The 17,362-nt window shown below is 36.8% G+C and overlaps 1 protein-coding gene across 6 annotated transcripts in view; it reads right to left on the bottom strand.

Moving 5' to 3' along the window:
* LOC114058971 (dynein heavy chain 5, axonemal-like) overlaps positions 1-17,362 on the bottom strand; it is a 157,743-nt gene that overhangs the window by 98,315 nt on the left and 42,066 nt on the right. For all 6 annotated transcript variants that reach the window (XM_027886895.1, XM_027886897.1, XM_027886898.1 and 3 more), the window contains 10 exons: positions 16,439-16,638; positions 16,179-16,332; positions 13,637-13,903; positions 13,294-13,422; positions 12,678-12,893; positions 10,887-11,033; positions 9,105-9,277; positions 6,247-6,425; positions 2,110-2,297; positions 733-927 (listed from right to left, as the gene is read on the bottom strand). In XM_027886895.1, the coding sequence (XP_027742696.1) occupies positions 733-927; positions 2,110-2,297; positions 6,247-6,425; positions 9,105-9,277; positions 10,887-11,033; positions 12,678-12,893; positions 13,294-13,422; positions 13,637-13,903; positions 16,179-16,332; positions 16,439-16,638 (1,848 nt within the window). The remainder of the gene's footprint in view (positions 1-732; positions 928-2,109; positions 2,298-6,246; positions 6,426-9,104; positions 9,278-10,886; positions 11,034-12,677; positions 12,894-13,293; positions 13,423-13,636; positions 13,904-16,178; positions 16,333-16,438; positions 16,639-17,362) is intronic.

The following is a 17,362-nucleotide window of genomic DNA, read 5'->3' as shown; positions in this document are numbered from 1 at the left end:
TTTTGTTTTAACTCTGATGCACTAAATATGATGCACCATTACCTTATCCTGCTATTGTCCAAGATTCTACATGGAAATTGATATAATGACTAATAAATACGTGGTATAGAACTGAAATCAAATAATGGATGGATTATGTGGAGAATGTAGTCAATATGCCCAGGTTCCTCAGGATCCAACCAGTGCAGGCATTTGAGCCATAATGTATGTACCATTCATGTGATTTCTCATTGAGACCCTCTAGTGGACAGCCAGCACAGGGTATTCAAAAGGCAAGAACTATTTTTTTTTCTACTTATATACACACCATACCAAACAGAACAGCACTTTTCTGTTTCTAGTAGCACTAGGCAAGACAGTGCCTTGTAGATGTTCTTCAGTTATTTACAATTCTTACACTGCCTCTTCAATAGATCTAGCCTTCAAAAGTGGAGACACTGAAAAATGTGTACTCCAGAAAGTTCAGCAGAGCAATGTACACCATTCCTCATAACTTCTCCAGTAACTGCACTCTGCTTAAGAATCACAAATCAAACTTCCTTTAGTACTCAATTTACTGTGAAAAATAAAAAGAACATGATCATTTCAGACTCTGTTCCTGGAACACGAAATAGAAAACCCTAAAAAATGAACAGGCTCATAAGTGTGAAAATAATTGCATATTCTATTAAAGTATATTGTCTATATATTGTTCCAGTGACAGCTTACAGTTGGAAAAAATATTTATTTTACCTGTTTAGATAACTGCTCTTCACACAGTTTGTAGAGTGTATAGAATTTTTGACTAAGGACTTGGTTGTCTCGGAAACCAGCACTTGCCAGTTTGACTCGCATAATAATGCTACGGTCAGGCACCATCATAGCAACTGTGCGAAACTGAATCTTCAGATTTTCGGGAAGTTCCTGTCGTCCTGCATAGCCAGGGTTCTAAAAAAATACAGTATATAAACCAAAACATTATATAATGGAAGCAGAATAGGAAGGTTTATCTTCTCTGATAATTATTTGGCAAACACAGAAGCACATGTGAGATTACAAATGGTAACTTGAGCATGTCACAATCACACATAACTACACAGATGCCTCAATACTACAGTTTATAAAGTATGGGGAATCTCACGTTATTTGGAGATGTCCAAGGCACACAGATATAGACAGACAACCCTTTACAAATCTCGTTGGAGCTGTTTTATATGGTTACTTCCTCAGGGTCTTGATAGTGTTCCAGCATTGGAAGTTACTGTCCCCAGTGAGAATTCCCAGACCATTTCAGTGTAAAGTCAGTCAGGCAGCGCAAGCCATTGCTGAATATAATTTAAACTAATGGATCTGACCTCTCACTGAAGATGTCTAAGTCATTCATGTGACTACTGCATGGCTCAGTTGTGACAACAGTCACTAACTGTGCAGTGATAACTTCTTAAACCCTTCCAGCTCTTTACAAACTGTCTTCACATGGTCTTTGTATGCTACTAATTTGCCCTCTTTTCAAATTACAGTGATAACATTGAGTCCTTTTCAAAGGTAGTACACCCTAAAATAAAGACAAATGCGCCTATTTTGAGTTTTTGGTTTGTAGGTAGCTGAGGAGAGGGAGATACAAAGATGCTTTTAGGGTATTCTTATACTTTCCTGCAGCTTTGCCTCCTGCACTGCTAGAAGCAGTCCACAGGCACCAAAGATAAATCTTCAGAAGGCCAGTGAACCAGTGGGAGGTTGGCTTCCCTCATGCTGTCTTGTAGGACTGTTGTCAAAAGTTCTTCACAGGTGGTAAAATACTGACCAGACCAACTACAGTCCTTGTAGCGGTCAACTACTTCTGGTTTACTTTGACAGACTTTGACCAAAAATATGAGAAGGTTGAGTTTAATCTCAATCTTTCAAATATGCAACTAAAAAAGTCCTTAAAATACGTAGTTAATTGCATACCTCAAGTCCTAAGTTCCAGTTTAAAAATGAGGCAAGAGAAAATAATATCTTTATTATTTTACCAAATCATTGTTCAAATTGCATTCAATATTTTCTAAAAGACAGTCCCAATGATTTCAACAGGTATAAATTTCAATAGGAAATGGGAAAGATGCCATTTACACATATTTACAGACATACCATAGTCAGAAATATACCAAATTCTCTGTCCATGTCAACAACATCACCATCAGTGAAAGTGAACTGAGGTTTCTTTTTTTTCTTACACTGAAGTACAATATATATCTGCTGAGCCGCTACTGATAAAACTGGAAGATCAATGCGGTTAAATTCATCAAAGCAACCCCATGCACCTGACTGAGCTAAACCTAAAAAAAAAGAAAAAAGGAAAATATTTTGTTAAAATATCAGATCAAAGAAGAGTAATTTATATATAAAATAGAGCATGTTCTATACAGCTTAATGTAACATGAGAAGAACAGGGAAGGTGAACACAGAGTAAAACGAGAAGTAAAACCAAAATAAATTTGGCTGAGCATTAATGACACACAGAAAAAGAATCACTGCTTGAAAGAAAGATACACAAACTTCTTTACAAAGAATTCCAGACTTCTATAGCAACCATAAGGCAGAAAGTGTTCAATAATATAGTACTTAGCAGCATAAATACACATATAGCATAGAAACTCATGTATGCAGGGGGTGAAATTGTCAAAGTTGAGCTTGAGAGATACCTACCTACATGAAAAGCACAAAATCAAATAGAGATCACTACATTTCTGACAGAAGCATTGTAGTATTTTATAGCAATTCATAGTTAAAAAATTGTTGGAGATTAGCATCCTGCTGTTCTAGAGAGAAGAATCTGATTTCACACTTAGAACTGTTATTTGGAACTGGCCATGGAGTTCTAGACAGACAGTATTACGCATAAATATCACGAAATTAATGGCTTCTGGGACAGTAAAGTATTCCTTCTGTGTCACGTTACTAGTATTGAAATAGGACAGTGGCAGCTTTCCAGAGCAATAGTGGGAAAACTGTGTAATCCTCTGCTATTCCACATCCATTTCACAAGAGAAAAGGCTACTAAGTCTATGCAGGAGCTTCATGGATGCCATCTCTCCCTTCCCAAATCCCACTCTGGACTAGTATTTCCTATTGCTTGGGGCCAGCAAGAGTCTGGGTCAGTACCTACAAATATTCAGAGGGGTTTTAATTCATTTCACTGGTGGAGCTCTGCTTGGCTTAAGCCAGTAGAAGGCATTGCTAAATCCAGGAAAAAGCATATATCCAAGAAAAGGCATCTGTGTGTTTGCAGTGTTGAAAAACTAGGCCCAGAGCTCCCTCAAATCCCCATATCTTCTATATCAAAGCCTATAGCACTGCTAAAATAAATCAATGGGTGGTTTATTTATAAAGATAATTCCTTAAGACACTTAAGCTAATTGAAGAGAAAGTACTAAAAAATCAATAATAATATGATGAAGACATACCTTTTCACTTTGTCTTATTTTCTCTTTCATGTTTTTCTTCTCTTGTCTTTGCTTGACCTGTTCTGCTCATATTATCCTACTTCCCTTCCCTCTACTTTTCCTCGTCTTATCTTCTCTTGCCCTTTAAGGTGTTCCTCTAGGAACTCTCATCTTAATTCAAACCCTCTTGAGGCCACTTTTATGTTTATTTTTTTACATTCATGTTTTGTGCTTTTTTTTCGTATTCAATATTCTTTTAATATTCTTGATCTTTTTTATCTGTGTAATTTTGGAAGAACTCTTTAACAAAATTAGAAGTGTCAAACCAGATCAAAACCAGTGGTAGTATAGCCAAAATTGGCTCCTTAAAAATTGATTCAGCCAGGGTAATACTGCAGACCTCCCTTGAAATTCATCTCCATTCCATATGTAATCTTCTCCTAAACTGCTTCTGTGATACTATAAGGAAAAAGATACTCCAAGGGAAAAGAATTTGAAGAGAATAAAAAGTCTCATGGACTTAATTAAAAAATTTAAAGGTAAATGGAATATATACAAATACCACAATGCCATAATGAGACAAAGATTAAAGTAATTCTATAGAGAGTTATGAAATTTAAAACATGAAATATCCAATCCTACTGTCTTTAAAAAAAATGCAGAATGTTCCTTGACTTCACTGGTGTGGCAGCAAGTCCTTCAACTGATGTTCTCCCTGTTGTGTGTGGAATATGAGGGCCTTGGATGCAACAGGAGGCCTTAATTGCCCTGACCAGCCTTACCTGAGGCTTCTACCCACACTCCGTTCTGCAGTCCAAGAGTTCCATTTCAGCTCAGGCATGTCTGAACTGTGTTGTGTGTAGGGCTGTGCACAGTCCTATTTTCTCTTATGCTGAACTTCTGACTGAGCTTCCTGGAGGACTCCAGAACTCCACAGGTCTTACCTCCAGTCCTGCCTGCTGCTGTTTCTGATTGAACTTCCTAGATGGATCCTGGATTCAGCTGGTTATTTCACCTTATCTGATGGTCAGTGGACAGCTGACGGAATAAGCTGTCAACAACCTGCCTTGTTTAGGTACTGTGGGACTGTGCCCTGGTGAGTGAAGTTCCTGCCCCTGCCATTATGGTAGTCACCCTGGCTTGTCTTCCCTCATAGAGCTGCCCCATTCTTGCTGCTCCCTAATAAAAAAATTATGGCAGATATTTTTCAAAAGCAGTTGTCCCTTTTGTTACATGTCATATGACTCCTAGGACCCATTCTAAAAAGAACCCCCAAAAGAGTGGGTTTTTTTTTACTTTGTTTATTAAACATAAATATCTACTCTTTGGGATGCCACAAGGAAAAGTTCTAAAACTGGATATTTTTTAACTAGAAAACTCAGTTCTGTATAATATTGTCTCTTACACTTATTGTCTGTATCTTCAAGGGTTTTGAAAGCAATTTCTCTATAGAATGGTGAGGTTCAGTTCTAACTGAATAATTTTTCCTTGGGAAAGGAAAAAAAAAATCACTTGTTCTGTAATGCCACCTGCTGCTTGGAGTTAGGAAACCTGACTCTCAGCAAGACCTCAATCTGAAATGGGAAAGAATAAGTTACCAAAGTGGTCAGGATAAGAAGGCAGAAACAAAGCAAGGATACAGAGTCTAGATATCTGAATTGATACAAGTCACAAACAGTTTAATAGAAGTTTTTAATAGAAAAAGTGGATCACCAAGGAGTCAGGAGAAAAGGTGCTAACAAAGAGATACGGACGTTCTTACAGAAGAAACAGAGAAGAAGATGACAACAGCTTGGTGAGATCAAAGACAAACCCATTCCAATGAGAAACAAAGTCTGATATCCTTGCTGTGGACTGATGACTTCAGGTAAAGCAGACACCTAGTAAATTACTTCATTTGATGTTATGAGCACATTCATATTTAGTCAGTAAGCAAGCGAGTCCAAACCCTCTTCTGTTTATTACCATTGATTAAAATAAACCTGTGACACTAAAGGTCCGCACACATGATAAAAGACGTGCAACTAGAAGCTGACACAAAGCTCTGGGGGTTACAAGAGATGCTTTGAGAAACTTGTGACCTTGACTGAAGGTATTCACATGCACAGGTAGTTCAGTTTCAAGCTTAGAAATATTCCTCTGTTTAAAAAATTTTGGTCAGCTTTGCTGACTTCATAATTAAAACTAGAAATTGTCTCCAGGATATATTTTAGCCTTCAGGAGATATCACAGTGGTGAAAATTATGATAACCTGTGTTCCACCACTCACAGAAAATGGTGGTGTTCTGTGATCTATCTGTCCATTTAAACAATAGTAGTTATGTATAAGAAAGTTATCAGTTTGACCACTATCTCATTTTCCTGGTTTCAAAAAAGTTCTAGAGTTTGAAATAAGAAAATGCACCCCTTTGCCTATTTCTCTACCTTGCACAACATTCCTTGAGCTTCGTATATGATTGTGTCCTTTGACACAAAAATGGCAAAGGAGGGGTAAATATCGCCCCCTCTTGGAATGACTGTGATAGAGGCATCAAAAAAGACCCCAAACAGTAGAAATTATTAACATGGAAAAGGAAAAGAAGGCATAGATAGGAAACATCCTTCAATAATATTTAAAAACAAACAAACAAACAAACAAACCACCAAAAAAACCCCTGGAAAACATGCAGGAAGAAAAAGGGGGAAAAACCCAAGGAGAAATAATCAAATATCAGATAAAGTTGATGAGTGCCTGGAAATAAGAGGAAACAGAGATAAAAATACCCTACTTATCATTGTTAATTCACTACCAAAAAGACAAAAACTTATAACTCTAAAATGAACAAACCAGATATTTTCTTACCTTTATAGATACGACCAAGTCCTCTGTAGTCCATTTGGTCTGAACAATTGAAAACAACAACATACTTTCCCAGGCACTTGCCCATGTCTTTAGTTGTCTCTGTTTTCCCTGTCCCTGCAGGTCCTGCTGGTGCGCCACCCATGCTCATGCCCAGGGCCTGTGCCAGAGTGATGTAACACCTAAAGACAGCATAAAGAGACCTATGAATCTTTTTCTACTATTAATTACTTCAAGTCCATTAAAGCAAACACAATAGTTGTATTATACAGAGCTGGGGATGGGGGCAGAAATGGCTGCGCTTCCGTGTGGTAAGCCCTCAGTTGTTGCCTTTGGGCACAGTGAACCTGAGCTACCAGGTACCAACTTCAATCCACCTGCAGAAAAGCATCCATCCAGCACAGTGATGACTGCAACAGCCCAGGAAATCCACAGGTCAATTCTAAATGCTGAATACTAAAATACTGTACTATTGTGATTTATTCACAGTATCATATGCCTCCTTCCATGACTCAGCCTCACTCTGCAGCACCCAGACCCACTGGATTTCTACCTTCTTCCCCATCCTCCTCTCCCCAGAGCACACAGGATGGGCTCTCTGATCTGACAATAGGAAGGCACACAGGCTGGAAGCAGCCACTGTTCCTGACATTTCTCTACCAGCATGCCAAACCACAGCAGTGCTGCCAGTCATATGAGGTCTTTGAGTTCCAGGAGGGTAATGCACAAGAGGGAAGACTGGGGGAATCCATAAGCCCTAGGATGATCTTATGCTTCAGCCTCCATCCTGGGCTGAGATCCTCAGGTTTAAGTCACAGCCTCCCCAGATGGTGTGGAGGCTACTGAAGGGTGTAGGAAGACTGTTGTTCTAACCTACTATGCTCCAAAATTACAGTAACCCCATTTTAACACTCCAAAACTCAATAGCTTTATGATACGTGTGGGGAGATAAAATAGGCACTGAAAGAAAGCCAAATGATACCACCCAGTACCACTTCATATGAAACAAAAGAGTACTCATTCTAGTATAATAGCAGTAAGAAGGCTTTGTCACCTTATTACTCAGTGTTCAGTTAACAGGTGGTCAGTTAATTCACAAAAAATACCAGTCCTAGCAATTCTGCTACTGAAAATGAGGTAAGGACAAACTGTATATATAGTACAAGCCCTATACAGAACTTCCATTAAATTTTTCAGTATCTGCCATGACATGGACTGTGCCTGACACGATGTTTAGGAGAATTTAATTTCAGTGCCACTATCTTAATGCAATGTGAATCAGGAATGCTTCGGGAATCTCTCTGTACATGAAATAATAGCCAAAGAGCATTTGACTCCAAGCTTTGGAAAGCAAAGATACCATTACCTGAAAATTTTCAGAAGCTTATAGAACTCCATATAGCAATACTAAAAATACTAAAATGGAAAAAGCCCATAAGGGGAAGAAAATCTGTTCTTATGTAACATTGCTTAAGTTTCCTGTGCTAACACTAAAAAACACCTCTGCTTCAAATACCCTTTCAACATGTGACAATGGATAGCCTCCAATCCCTGCAGCTTTGATTGGCTCTTCCAGGTTTGTCCAAAGACAGATACACCTGTTCTTTTTTGTTGTTATTATTATCAAATGCCTCAGTTTCTTCAATCATGTCACCCTGTGCTAGTTTTAAATCTCATGTGACACAGCACCTTGTAGAATTCCTTATTTGGAAGAGACCCTCAAGGGTCTTTGAGTCCAATTCCTGGCTCTGCAAAGAACAAACACAAAAACCACACAGTGTGTCTGGGAGCATTGTCCAAACACCTTTTGAATTCTGGCCGGCTTGGTGCTGTGACATTTCCCTAGTTGCATTTTAATTCTGTGAATAAATTTTGAATGACAATATTATCTTGATACAGGCTGTCCTGATAGGCAAAAAATATTGTCAGCATGTTAATGCTGCCATATCCCCTAATCCATTGCATGTTTACTGCTGCAAACTGACTTCTAATCTAACATAGGAACAGTAGGATGCATAACATACATTTTGGCAGATGTGTGTTACATATTAAAAGACAGGTATCCAAGATGAGGCTTTGAGCAACCTAGTCTAGTGGAAAGTGTCCCAGGCCATGGCAAGGGGGTTGGAACTAGATGATCTCTAATGTCTCTTCCAGTCCAAACCATTCTATGATTCCATAAATTACTGAATATGCACAGTTTTTAGACATTCTTATCCACATCCAAAAGAACAAGCTCTGGCATAGCAAACACCCCTGCCTCTAGCCTAGCTGAAGCACTAACCAACTACTTTAGGAAAATAGGCACTAATGGAGTTTGAACTCTGCTGTATAACTAATATTTCAGCAACAAAAAATTCTCCTTATGTTTGCCTTCAGAGATTTTTCTCTGTTTGTAGTCCTATAATTCTCTATAGACCTTGTTTAAAACCATCCTGCCACTAGTTACTCAATGCTATGTCCTGAGTTACTGCTTTTTCCTCCAGGATGACTTCAAATGAATCACTTACCATAATACCAAATTCTCATGCAACTACTACCTTACTGAAAGCAGTAATATATTGGGTTTTAGATCTACTCTGTTTAGGCTGGTGAAGCGTATGAAGTTCAGGTATATTTATTTTGAGCACAAATAAGTTTTTCAATGCCTATCACACCTCATGTAGCTCGAGAAAACACTAAAAATGAAGTCAACTCTCGATAGCTGAACATATGAGCACTGGCCTCTGCTGTTCACCAGTGATAATGCAGCACTGTAGTGCAACCTAATTAATTCTGACACACACACAAGTTAAGGGAATTAAGTCAAAGGAATTAAATCTTAGCTCCAATACTGTGCACTGCATTCTTTTTATAACTACCTGTCAGTTAAGGGAGTTATTACAAGCCTGTCTGTGCACCCCAGGTATTCATTGCAGTAGGTGAACTCTACATCAGTGATTTTGATAATGCATTTATCCAAGTCTTCAAGAAAATAAAATCGAGATTGTTTTTGCCATTCAAAATCAGATGGAGATTTAATGTTCATACGGACCTATAATGGAAAAGAAAAATCATTAATACAGAAATAAACCATACAAAAAAATTAATCTTAAATTCCATACCGAAATAAAAAGCCTACTTCATACAAATTCGTGACCTGAAAAAATGAGCACAGAACCTGTTGGGAGTCAAGACATGAGAATTATCTTTCCAAACCTGTCTATGACATGCTCTAAACCTCCTGACCACTTTGATTTTACTCTGTATTGTACGCAGAGATTATGAATTGTGTCTTACAGAGAAGCTGTTCCGAAGAACAGTGATGGAAAACTTCTTCAAAAATGAAGAAACAATACTGGTTACACTGTATGGTATCTGTGCCATTACTCACAGAAATATTAAATTGTAGAAAACATTTGAATTCATTGTATACATGTCTATGTGCTATATTTGGGGTCTATTTTTTTAGTATGTACTTGTCACACACATATTTAAATTTGTGGTATATTAATAAATCTTGATTCAATATTTTGGACACATGATCTCAAAACCACCAGCCTTTTACAGACTGTGTAATCGTATTTATTGGCCTCACAAACACAGTATAATGTAAAGAGGAGGTTCTGGAATTTCAGCCACTTCCTTGTACTTTATCTCAACCACAAAAGGATATGTTTAGCAGAGAACAGAATGTTTTAATAGAGAAGAGTAATATTACTTCACCAATCAAGAACCCTTTGCCCAGTTTTGGACTCGCTCCTGACTTTTTATTTCACATACAGGCCCTATAAATTTAACCAGTTTTGTGTGACTTAATTTTATTATAATATGACACTGAATTAATTTATAATGAAATGTCCAATTAAGAAGATAATGATGAAAATAAATTCCAAACTACAGTCAGAGGATAAAACCCCATGCCTATCTTAGGAGCCAGCAGTTTTCTTTCTAGTTTTTAGTATTCTTCTTTATTATATTCTATCTTTCTTTATACATGCACTTAATTTTTATGTTCCTAACATATGCATAAATTAAGCAATCTCGTATTGAATTATTGGGCTTTGCATCACATAAGCTTTTTGAAAATTATTCTACTTCTATTTTTATAATTATACTTTCAATTATTCAATATAGTTATCTAAAGAAAGCCTGATGTTACTCAGTTATTAAAAAATCTAAAATATCTGTTCTGGTTTTTTTGCTACTCTTTTCAAATATATGGAGCCTCGCTGCTTTTACCTTTGAATAACTATTACCTTAAATCAATACATAGGTTGGCCTGGAAATTACATGATTGATTGCAGTAGTAAATGGACTTTTTTTTACGCTGACATTTCAATCATATTACGCATTAAATCTTCAAGGTGAGGGAACAGTTCAATTACAAAAGTTAAATTCTTTTGCTCACAGTGACTTTGTGCATGATGGGTATAAACAACCATTTAAAAAATTGAAGTCTGAACTTACTAACATATCTATATATAATTCATCCTTATCTCTGCATGACATTTGTATAAAATCAAACTAAATCTGATATGCTCTATCCCAGAACTAATTTCAGAGCTACTCAAAGGGAAGAGACTGCAAGATTTGTGATACATTTTTTGGTATGTGCAAAACCTTCTACAGAAAAGTCTCCTAAAAGTTTTGCCAAAACTTACCAAATCATCAAAGATATCCTTCTGGTGCACATGGATGGTGATTAAAGTTTCATATTTTGTGCGCTCCATTCTTGTCAGATTGTGTGTTGTCATGTCAATCAAATCATTTAAAAGTTCCAAAAATTTCTGATTTGTTGTGTGCATTACCTTTTCCATACAGCAAGAACATAAATATTAATATAAACACCATTTGTTCTTCCAATGTTTAGAATAAAAAGTAAATAAACATTTGCAAACATACATGACCTCTGTATTCTGCTTTTTGTTTATTAGGTTAGGAATCCTAATCTTGGATTTGCAGTTTGCCCTCTGTGCATGCATTCTTACCCAACAGAGTATAATAAGGTTATATCTAGGTGAACAGGTCATATTATAAGATTTTATTCCAAGACAATTGCTCCTTTTACTATACATTACAGCTTCAGCTGACTGCATCCCGGCATACATTTAGAAACATCGGTCTCTGGTTTTGGGTATTATATATCAGCCCAAGCAGTATCTACTCTTTAGGGGGAATAGGAACCTGGAGGTCTATCACATCCTCTAAGCAGAGGAGGGGGGAAACGTAGTGTAATTTTACATGCCAATGCTAAAATAATAATTTATTTTGTGGTACCAGACAAGTTATGAAATTCCACAAAATACAATTCTGACTTATGTAAACAGCATCAGCCTCTGCCCTTCTGCTCCTGGTACACAATAAATTCTAAAGCACTGAGGTTTCAGAAAGAGCAGCTCATTTATACTTCTGTTTCAAATCTGTGGGAGAACAATCACACTAGCTTTCTGTAAATATATGCACAGCCTAAAATTCACACTGTTTGCTGAAAAAAAAAAATGCTAAAAACACCATTAAAACTAACAGAGAATTAAATTACCTCCCTGCCCCCCAAACATACACACACGGTTCAGTCCCCCTCCCAGAAAAAAACAAAACAAAAGCTGTTTTCCTAGTTAATGCAAAAGAATCTTGGCATCTAGTTAGCCTATGAACTGGAGTGGTCTATACCCTTTCTAAAACCAGGTCTATACCCTTCTAAAACTTTGTGCAATGTAGAAAATGTATCACTACATGATCTTCTCCATAGTCTAGAGTCCTTACTTTCATTCAGTATCAAAGTACAGCACAGGACCATTGCCCTGCATTTACTTTTATGGTAGGATGGTGTTACTAGTTCTTTGTTTAATCTCACTGTACATTCTTGATTAACGATAATGTGCAACTATTTAATTCACACCTTTTCCTTCCCCTTTCATAGATTCAGTGTTAGTAATAACACCTTGGTGTTAACAGCATCTTCTCCATGTGTTTGGGATTAAACAAACACCTCCTCAAATTGTTGTTATTCTTTCCCCCTCCCTAAAAAAAGAGCTCATCCACTGAAAAATCTAATACATTCAGCTAGAGTAGGCCAATGCCCACAAAGCACAGTTATTTCCGCAAAGTTTGGGAGCTCTTATTTCTTTCCTAATTTGATTTTGGGAAAGTAATAGGATAAGACTCCCTATATTCCCAAACTGAGAAACTGTTCCAAGCTGACTGCAGTAACAGAACAACAGAGAAAAATCACAGGATTAGAAACAATTCTAAAGCACATGCTGGGAGATAATGAGGAGGTGTGACTTCTTAACACATTCTATATCATTCTGTTTTCCTGCTAGCTTATTTTTTATTCGGGTTAATTAACTAGTACTTTGTGCTTTTTCCTAGGTGTTAATTTTAACTTTTCACAATATTCACTGTTACAAACAATGCTTTTAATAAATCCCCAAAGATTCATTAAATACTACCTTTTTGTCGGTTTTGGTACTGTTCAGTGCCTTCTCTGCATCTCTGGTCCAGATCATTTGAATTCCCAGAAGTCCTATTTGTGCAGGAAACATTGTCTGAAAGTCATACAGCTTAAATTCTGAATCGTTAATGGCCACTGATGCCTGTCTAATGATGGTGTGGATTGTTTTCCTAATCCCATTCAGCAGCTGACCTAGCCAGAATTCCACATTGCCCTGAAATAAACAAGAAAGTACTATTAGAGAAGTAGTTTATGAATAATTCACAAGAGGCAAAAGCTCTACATGACTTTTATCCCAGTCCTTCATACTCCCATTCCCCTCTTTGTTATTCTCGAATCTTTGAAAGATTCCTTTCCTCTTTCTGCTCCACTGCCCTTCTAGACATATGTGATGGATTTGACACTTCGCAGCAGTACTGCTGAGAAAACAGGTAAAGCAATCGTTACAAAATGACACAAATGTCCTGTCCTTTCTAGTGTTTGCTCTTGATGTTCACATTGGAAGGTTTTCATTCAGCTGGTCAAATAATAGCATGATGTGATACTGTTGGTCTCTAAAACATAAATCTACTTTAAATCAAGTCATGAAAAACTTCAATATATATTTTCATTACCTCAGCTAAAACTGGTTCAATAATATTGACCTGTTCTCCTTCTTGAGATTCAAACAACAAAATCTGGTCGTAGTTTTTTTCATGAAATCCCACTCGGTTAACATTGTCAAACAAACTTAATAAATGCGCCTACAATAGAATCAGAAAACAAAACAAAACAAAACAAAACACCTCCATAAACTGATCAGATATAGAATTCTTACTTTGTCTTTAAATGCTGCATTAGAAGATTCTGTAAATCTTCCCGTAAGTGAAAGAAATTTTCTCAAATAAATAACAAAATCCTCTATGGTCCTCACTTAGTAATATTGAGCATAAAACCATGTTGCTTTATTACTTGTACCTGAATAGTGTGAGAATCAGATGCTTGGCCAAGGATTTCCAAAAGAGCAGGGTCAGATATGAAAAAAAATCTTGGAAATATTAACCGTTTTTTTTCCAAATAGCCAGTCAGTGATTTCTGACAGACTTCCAGCTGTTCCAGCAAATGGGGTAATAGCTGTGCCAGAGTCTCATCTCCAACACAGCACTGCACAATGTTTGATGTTTCATGTGCTCTGTGCATAATTCTCTGCCACGATTTATCAATGTTCTGAAATCTTCTGGCTTCCTGAAGTACAGGATAAATACATTAGCTTTTCCTCACGTTTGTCACATTCTAAAAATTAAATAATTCCATGAGACAAGGCAATAGTTTAATATTTCCCTTGTTGTTCAAGTATTCTGTGCAGGACTAATGCATTAATATTTCGAGGCATACTTATGACGATCAGTGTTTATAATGACCAGAGGTCAAACTGCACGAGAAAGACTACACTGGGACACAGCTCTGAAAATGTCTTTTACTTCCTGTTGGGCACCAAAACTGTCCACATAAAAGGATTCCAACACACATCAGAAAACTCAAACAGCAGGCTTCCCAGAAATTAGTCTTCCTAATAGCAATAGACAATGTCTCCTAAGTCGTTAGTAGTAACACTTGACAAACAAAACCAGTAAAAACAGTCTGAAGCTGCTGCACTTGTAAGGTATAGTAGGTGAAGGGAGACAACTGGGAGCTGAAGAATAAATAATTTTATACACTAGGTATATTGACATTAAAAACTTTATTCACCTATAACAACTAAAACGGAGTCATAAATTATCTGAGAGCTAGAAAAGAGCTCAAAAGATCATCCAAAGCAATCTGTCTGTCATAAGGCAGGGTCATACCCAAAATATCTGTCTTTCAGGTGTTTAATGATGTTCAATGATGGAGATTTAGAAGCCTTTCCAAGCAATCTTTGTTACTGGTGACTGTTTTAATATCTAACCTTAATCACATATAGAGAACACATTTTTTGTTTTCTATTGAGAACAACTCTTGTATTTTAAAAAAACTTCTCACATCTTCTCTTCAGTTTTTCCTCTTCTTCAAACCAAACAAGCCTAGTTTGTTGAATCTTTTCTTGTGCATCATCCTTCCCAGGTAATTCCTCATTCTTACTACCCTGTTCTATGCTGTCTCAAATTTGTCTGTGTGTTTCTTTGGCCAAAACCAGGTACAATATTCTCGTTATCAGTTATTGCTGTTTATGCATTCCACTCTTCTGCCTTCATTTTACATACCAGCAAGCTAAAACTCATTTTCTAGTATATCAAAGATAATGTCAAAAGTCTATTAAGATATATGCCAACTACAGTTTTTCCTCTATCCACAAAGCTTCTCACCCACCCTAAAAAGAAATTAGATTTGTTTGACATGTTTTGTTCCTAACAAATCCACACTGATTGTTACTCATCTCCTTGCTAACTTCCAGATGCTAACAGTTACTTATTGCAACATTCATCAAGAAACTGGAATTAAGCCCACTCATCTATCATTACTCCTCCACCAAGCTGTTCCTTCCCCTACTTCTTTAAAGACAGTCACCACACTGCTTTTTTTCCAGAATATTTGTTAATGTATCTATCATCCTTGGAAGAAGTTGTTTTAGCAGTTAATAAATGGTTCAGCTGCACTGCAGCATTTATTTATCTGCAAAAAACTGCTCATTGTTTCTCTGATAAGCATTAACAACACAAATATATCTCCTGAACTAAAAAAAAAAAAAAAAACAAAAAAACTGTTATCTTAAACAACAGTTAAGAAAGCTTTCTTTATCTTACAAAAATTTATGTTAATTTGGGAAATTGTAACCCTTTAATTATATGTGGCCTGAAATAACACCAAGTAATTTCCCAATAATCATGGTTCTGTTAAATTACAGAACTTAATTGATCCAGTTGAACTATGGTGTGTTAAAATTATATGAAAACCCCTAATTAGGAAATTTAACAAAAAGGATGACTTCTGCTATTTCTCTCCTGCAGGAAGTCAGATCATTCCTTAACTCTCTTGCAGCTGCTATCATGAAAGGTCATAATTGCCTCTGGAAGAGGTTGAAACAGTTCACACAGAGTAGCACACATGCAGCTCCCAAGCCTTGTTGCATCTCTCTGTGGGACTTTGTTAAACTAATTCCCAGCGAGTACAGCATTCATACAGTAAATTTGTCCTTCTATTATTACATAACTTTCATATAAATACCTGCACACAGAGACATATTGCAAAAGTGATACAGCCATTTTGTGCCCTTAAGTAGTTTTGAACCCTTTACTATCATATAATTCACTAATACTGCAAGCTGACAGGAATGTTTGAGCTTGAATTACAAACAATCCTGTTTCTGTAGGTTTAACCAAGTTCTGGGCAGTTAAACCAGACAGATCCCAGTTTGGCAAAGCTTCTTATGAACTGCCTATGCAGAGCTCACAAAGCTTATATGCATTATATGTACTGGAGAGTAAACTCTGTGATGTGGCAATCTCTTGGTGCAACATATTGTTATCACAAATCAGCATACCTGAGGTAGTTGTTTTGCAATGTCTCCACCAACAAACACAGCTTCAAGGTAAATCCAGAGGTTTTGTACCGTAAGCCAGTTTTCAATTATCTCTGCAGTATTGGTCAACTTCTGAACCCACTGTTGTATAGTGGATTTAAATGGTGCATTATACCTGTATGAACATGAGTCAAAGAGAAAAAAAATAACAAAAAATGATAATTGTTTACTTTGGGGGTTGATTAGATTTACACAGTATGTGCTTTTATTAAATTTTGTACCTATTGCTCATGAGCGACCCCAGTACCATGAGGCTGTCTTCCACCAAAGCCATTTTCTCTGATATATCTGATCCTTTCAGAAGAAGTTCTCCTCGAGTTTTGAATTGGCCAAAAGTGAAAGCACAGGTAGTCCATTCACTGATGACATGTTTCAATTTTGCTTCAATATCCTTTTCTTTAACTGCACTGATGCAGATATCCTGTGTAAAATTAAAATAGTAAATTACATTCCTGTAAGACTAATACAAAGCACAGCTACAAAGACTATTAAAATTTACTCGCTAGATCCAGATTTTAGTGTAAGTCCTTGTTAATGAAAATATACATCGATACACCACGAAGTTATTAAACTACAAACAAGATTATATTCTAGTACTACTTGAAACAGGTACATTTTATGGGCTATACTCCATCTTCATTAGTACTGGCACCTTGCACACACAAAATTCACTGAGTCAATGAATCTGCAGGCAGAATTTGCCTCTCTGTATGTATTAAAATTTGAAATCAAATAAACTAACTGAGAGATTTAAGGAAAATAGACATTACCAATCAAACCAAATAAATAGTCCAAGAACAGAATGCAGATGGACAACATGACTGTCTACTACTTTTTGAAGTCAGTGAGGACAGGACTGTCATAAAACTGCTTATTGCATCAAAGAGAAAAGGACCAGCTACTCAGACTGGACCCCAAATGCAGGTTCAGGAGTATATTGGATTCTATCACAGATTTAAAGTGTTTCCTGAAGTGTAAGACTGGAACTCTCAACCTTTCACAAGTCTTGTCTGGAAATTGGGTACAGCTGAGGTTTTATTTCATGTTTTTGTCTTAAGCATGTTCCTTTGTGGATCAAACAGGTAGCTACTCCGGAGGGACCACAGATATAGCTAAGTGGCAACAGAACTGAAGTCAGAAACTGT

The sequence above is a fragment of the Empidonax traillii genome, unplaced genomic scaffold, assembly GCF_003031625.1.
Source record: "Empidonax traillii isolate 1590-97213 ecotype Southwest subspecies unplaced genomic scaffold, ASM303162v1 scaffold196:size3368384, whole genome shotgun sequence".
Taxonomy (NCBI): Eukaryota; Metazoa; Chordata; class Aves; order Passeriformes; family Tyrannidae; genus Empidonax; species Empidonax traillii.
This window is presented reverse-complemented; position numbering and strand designations above follow the sequence as displayed.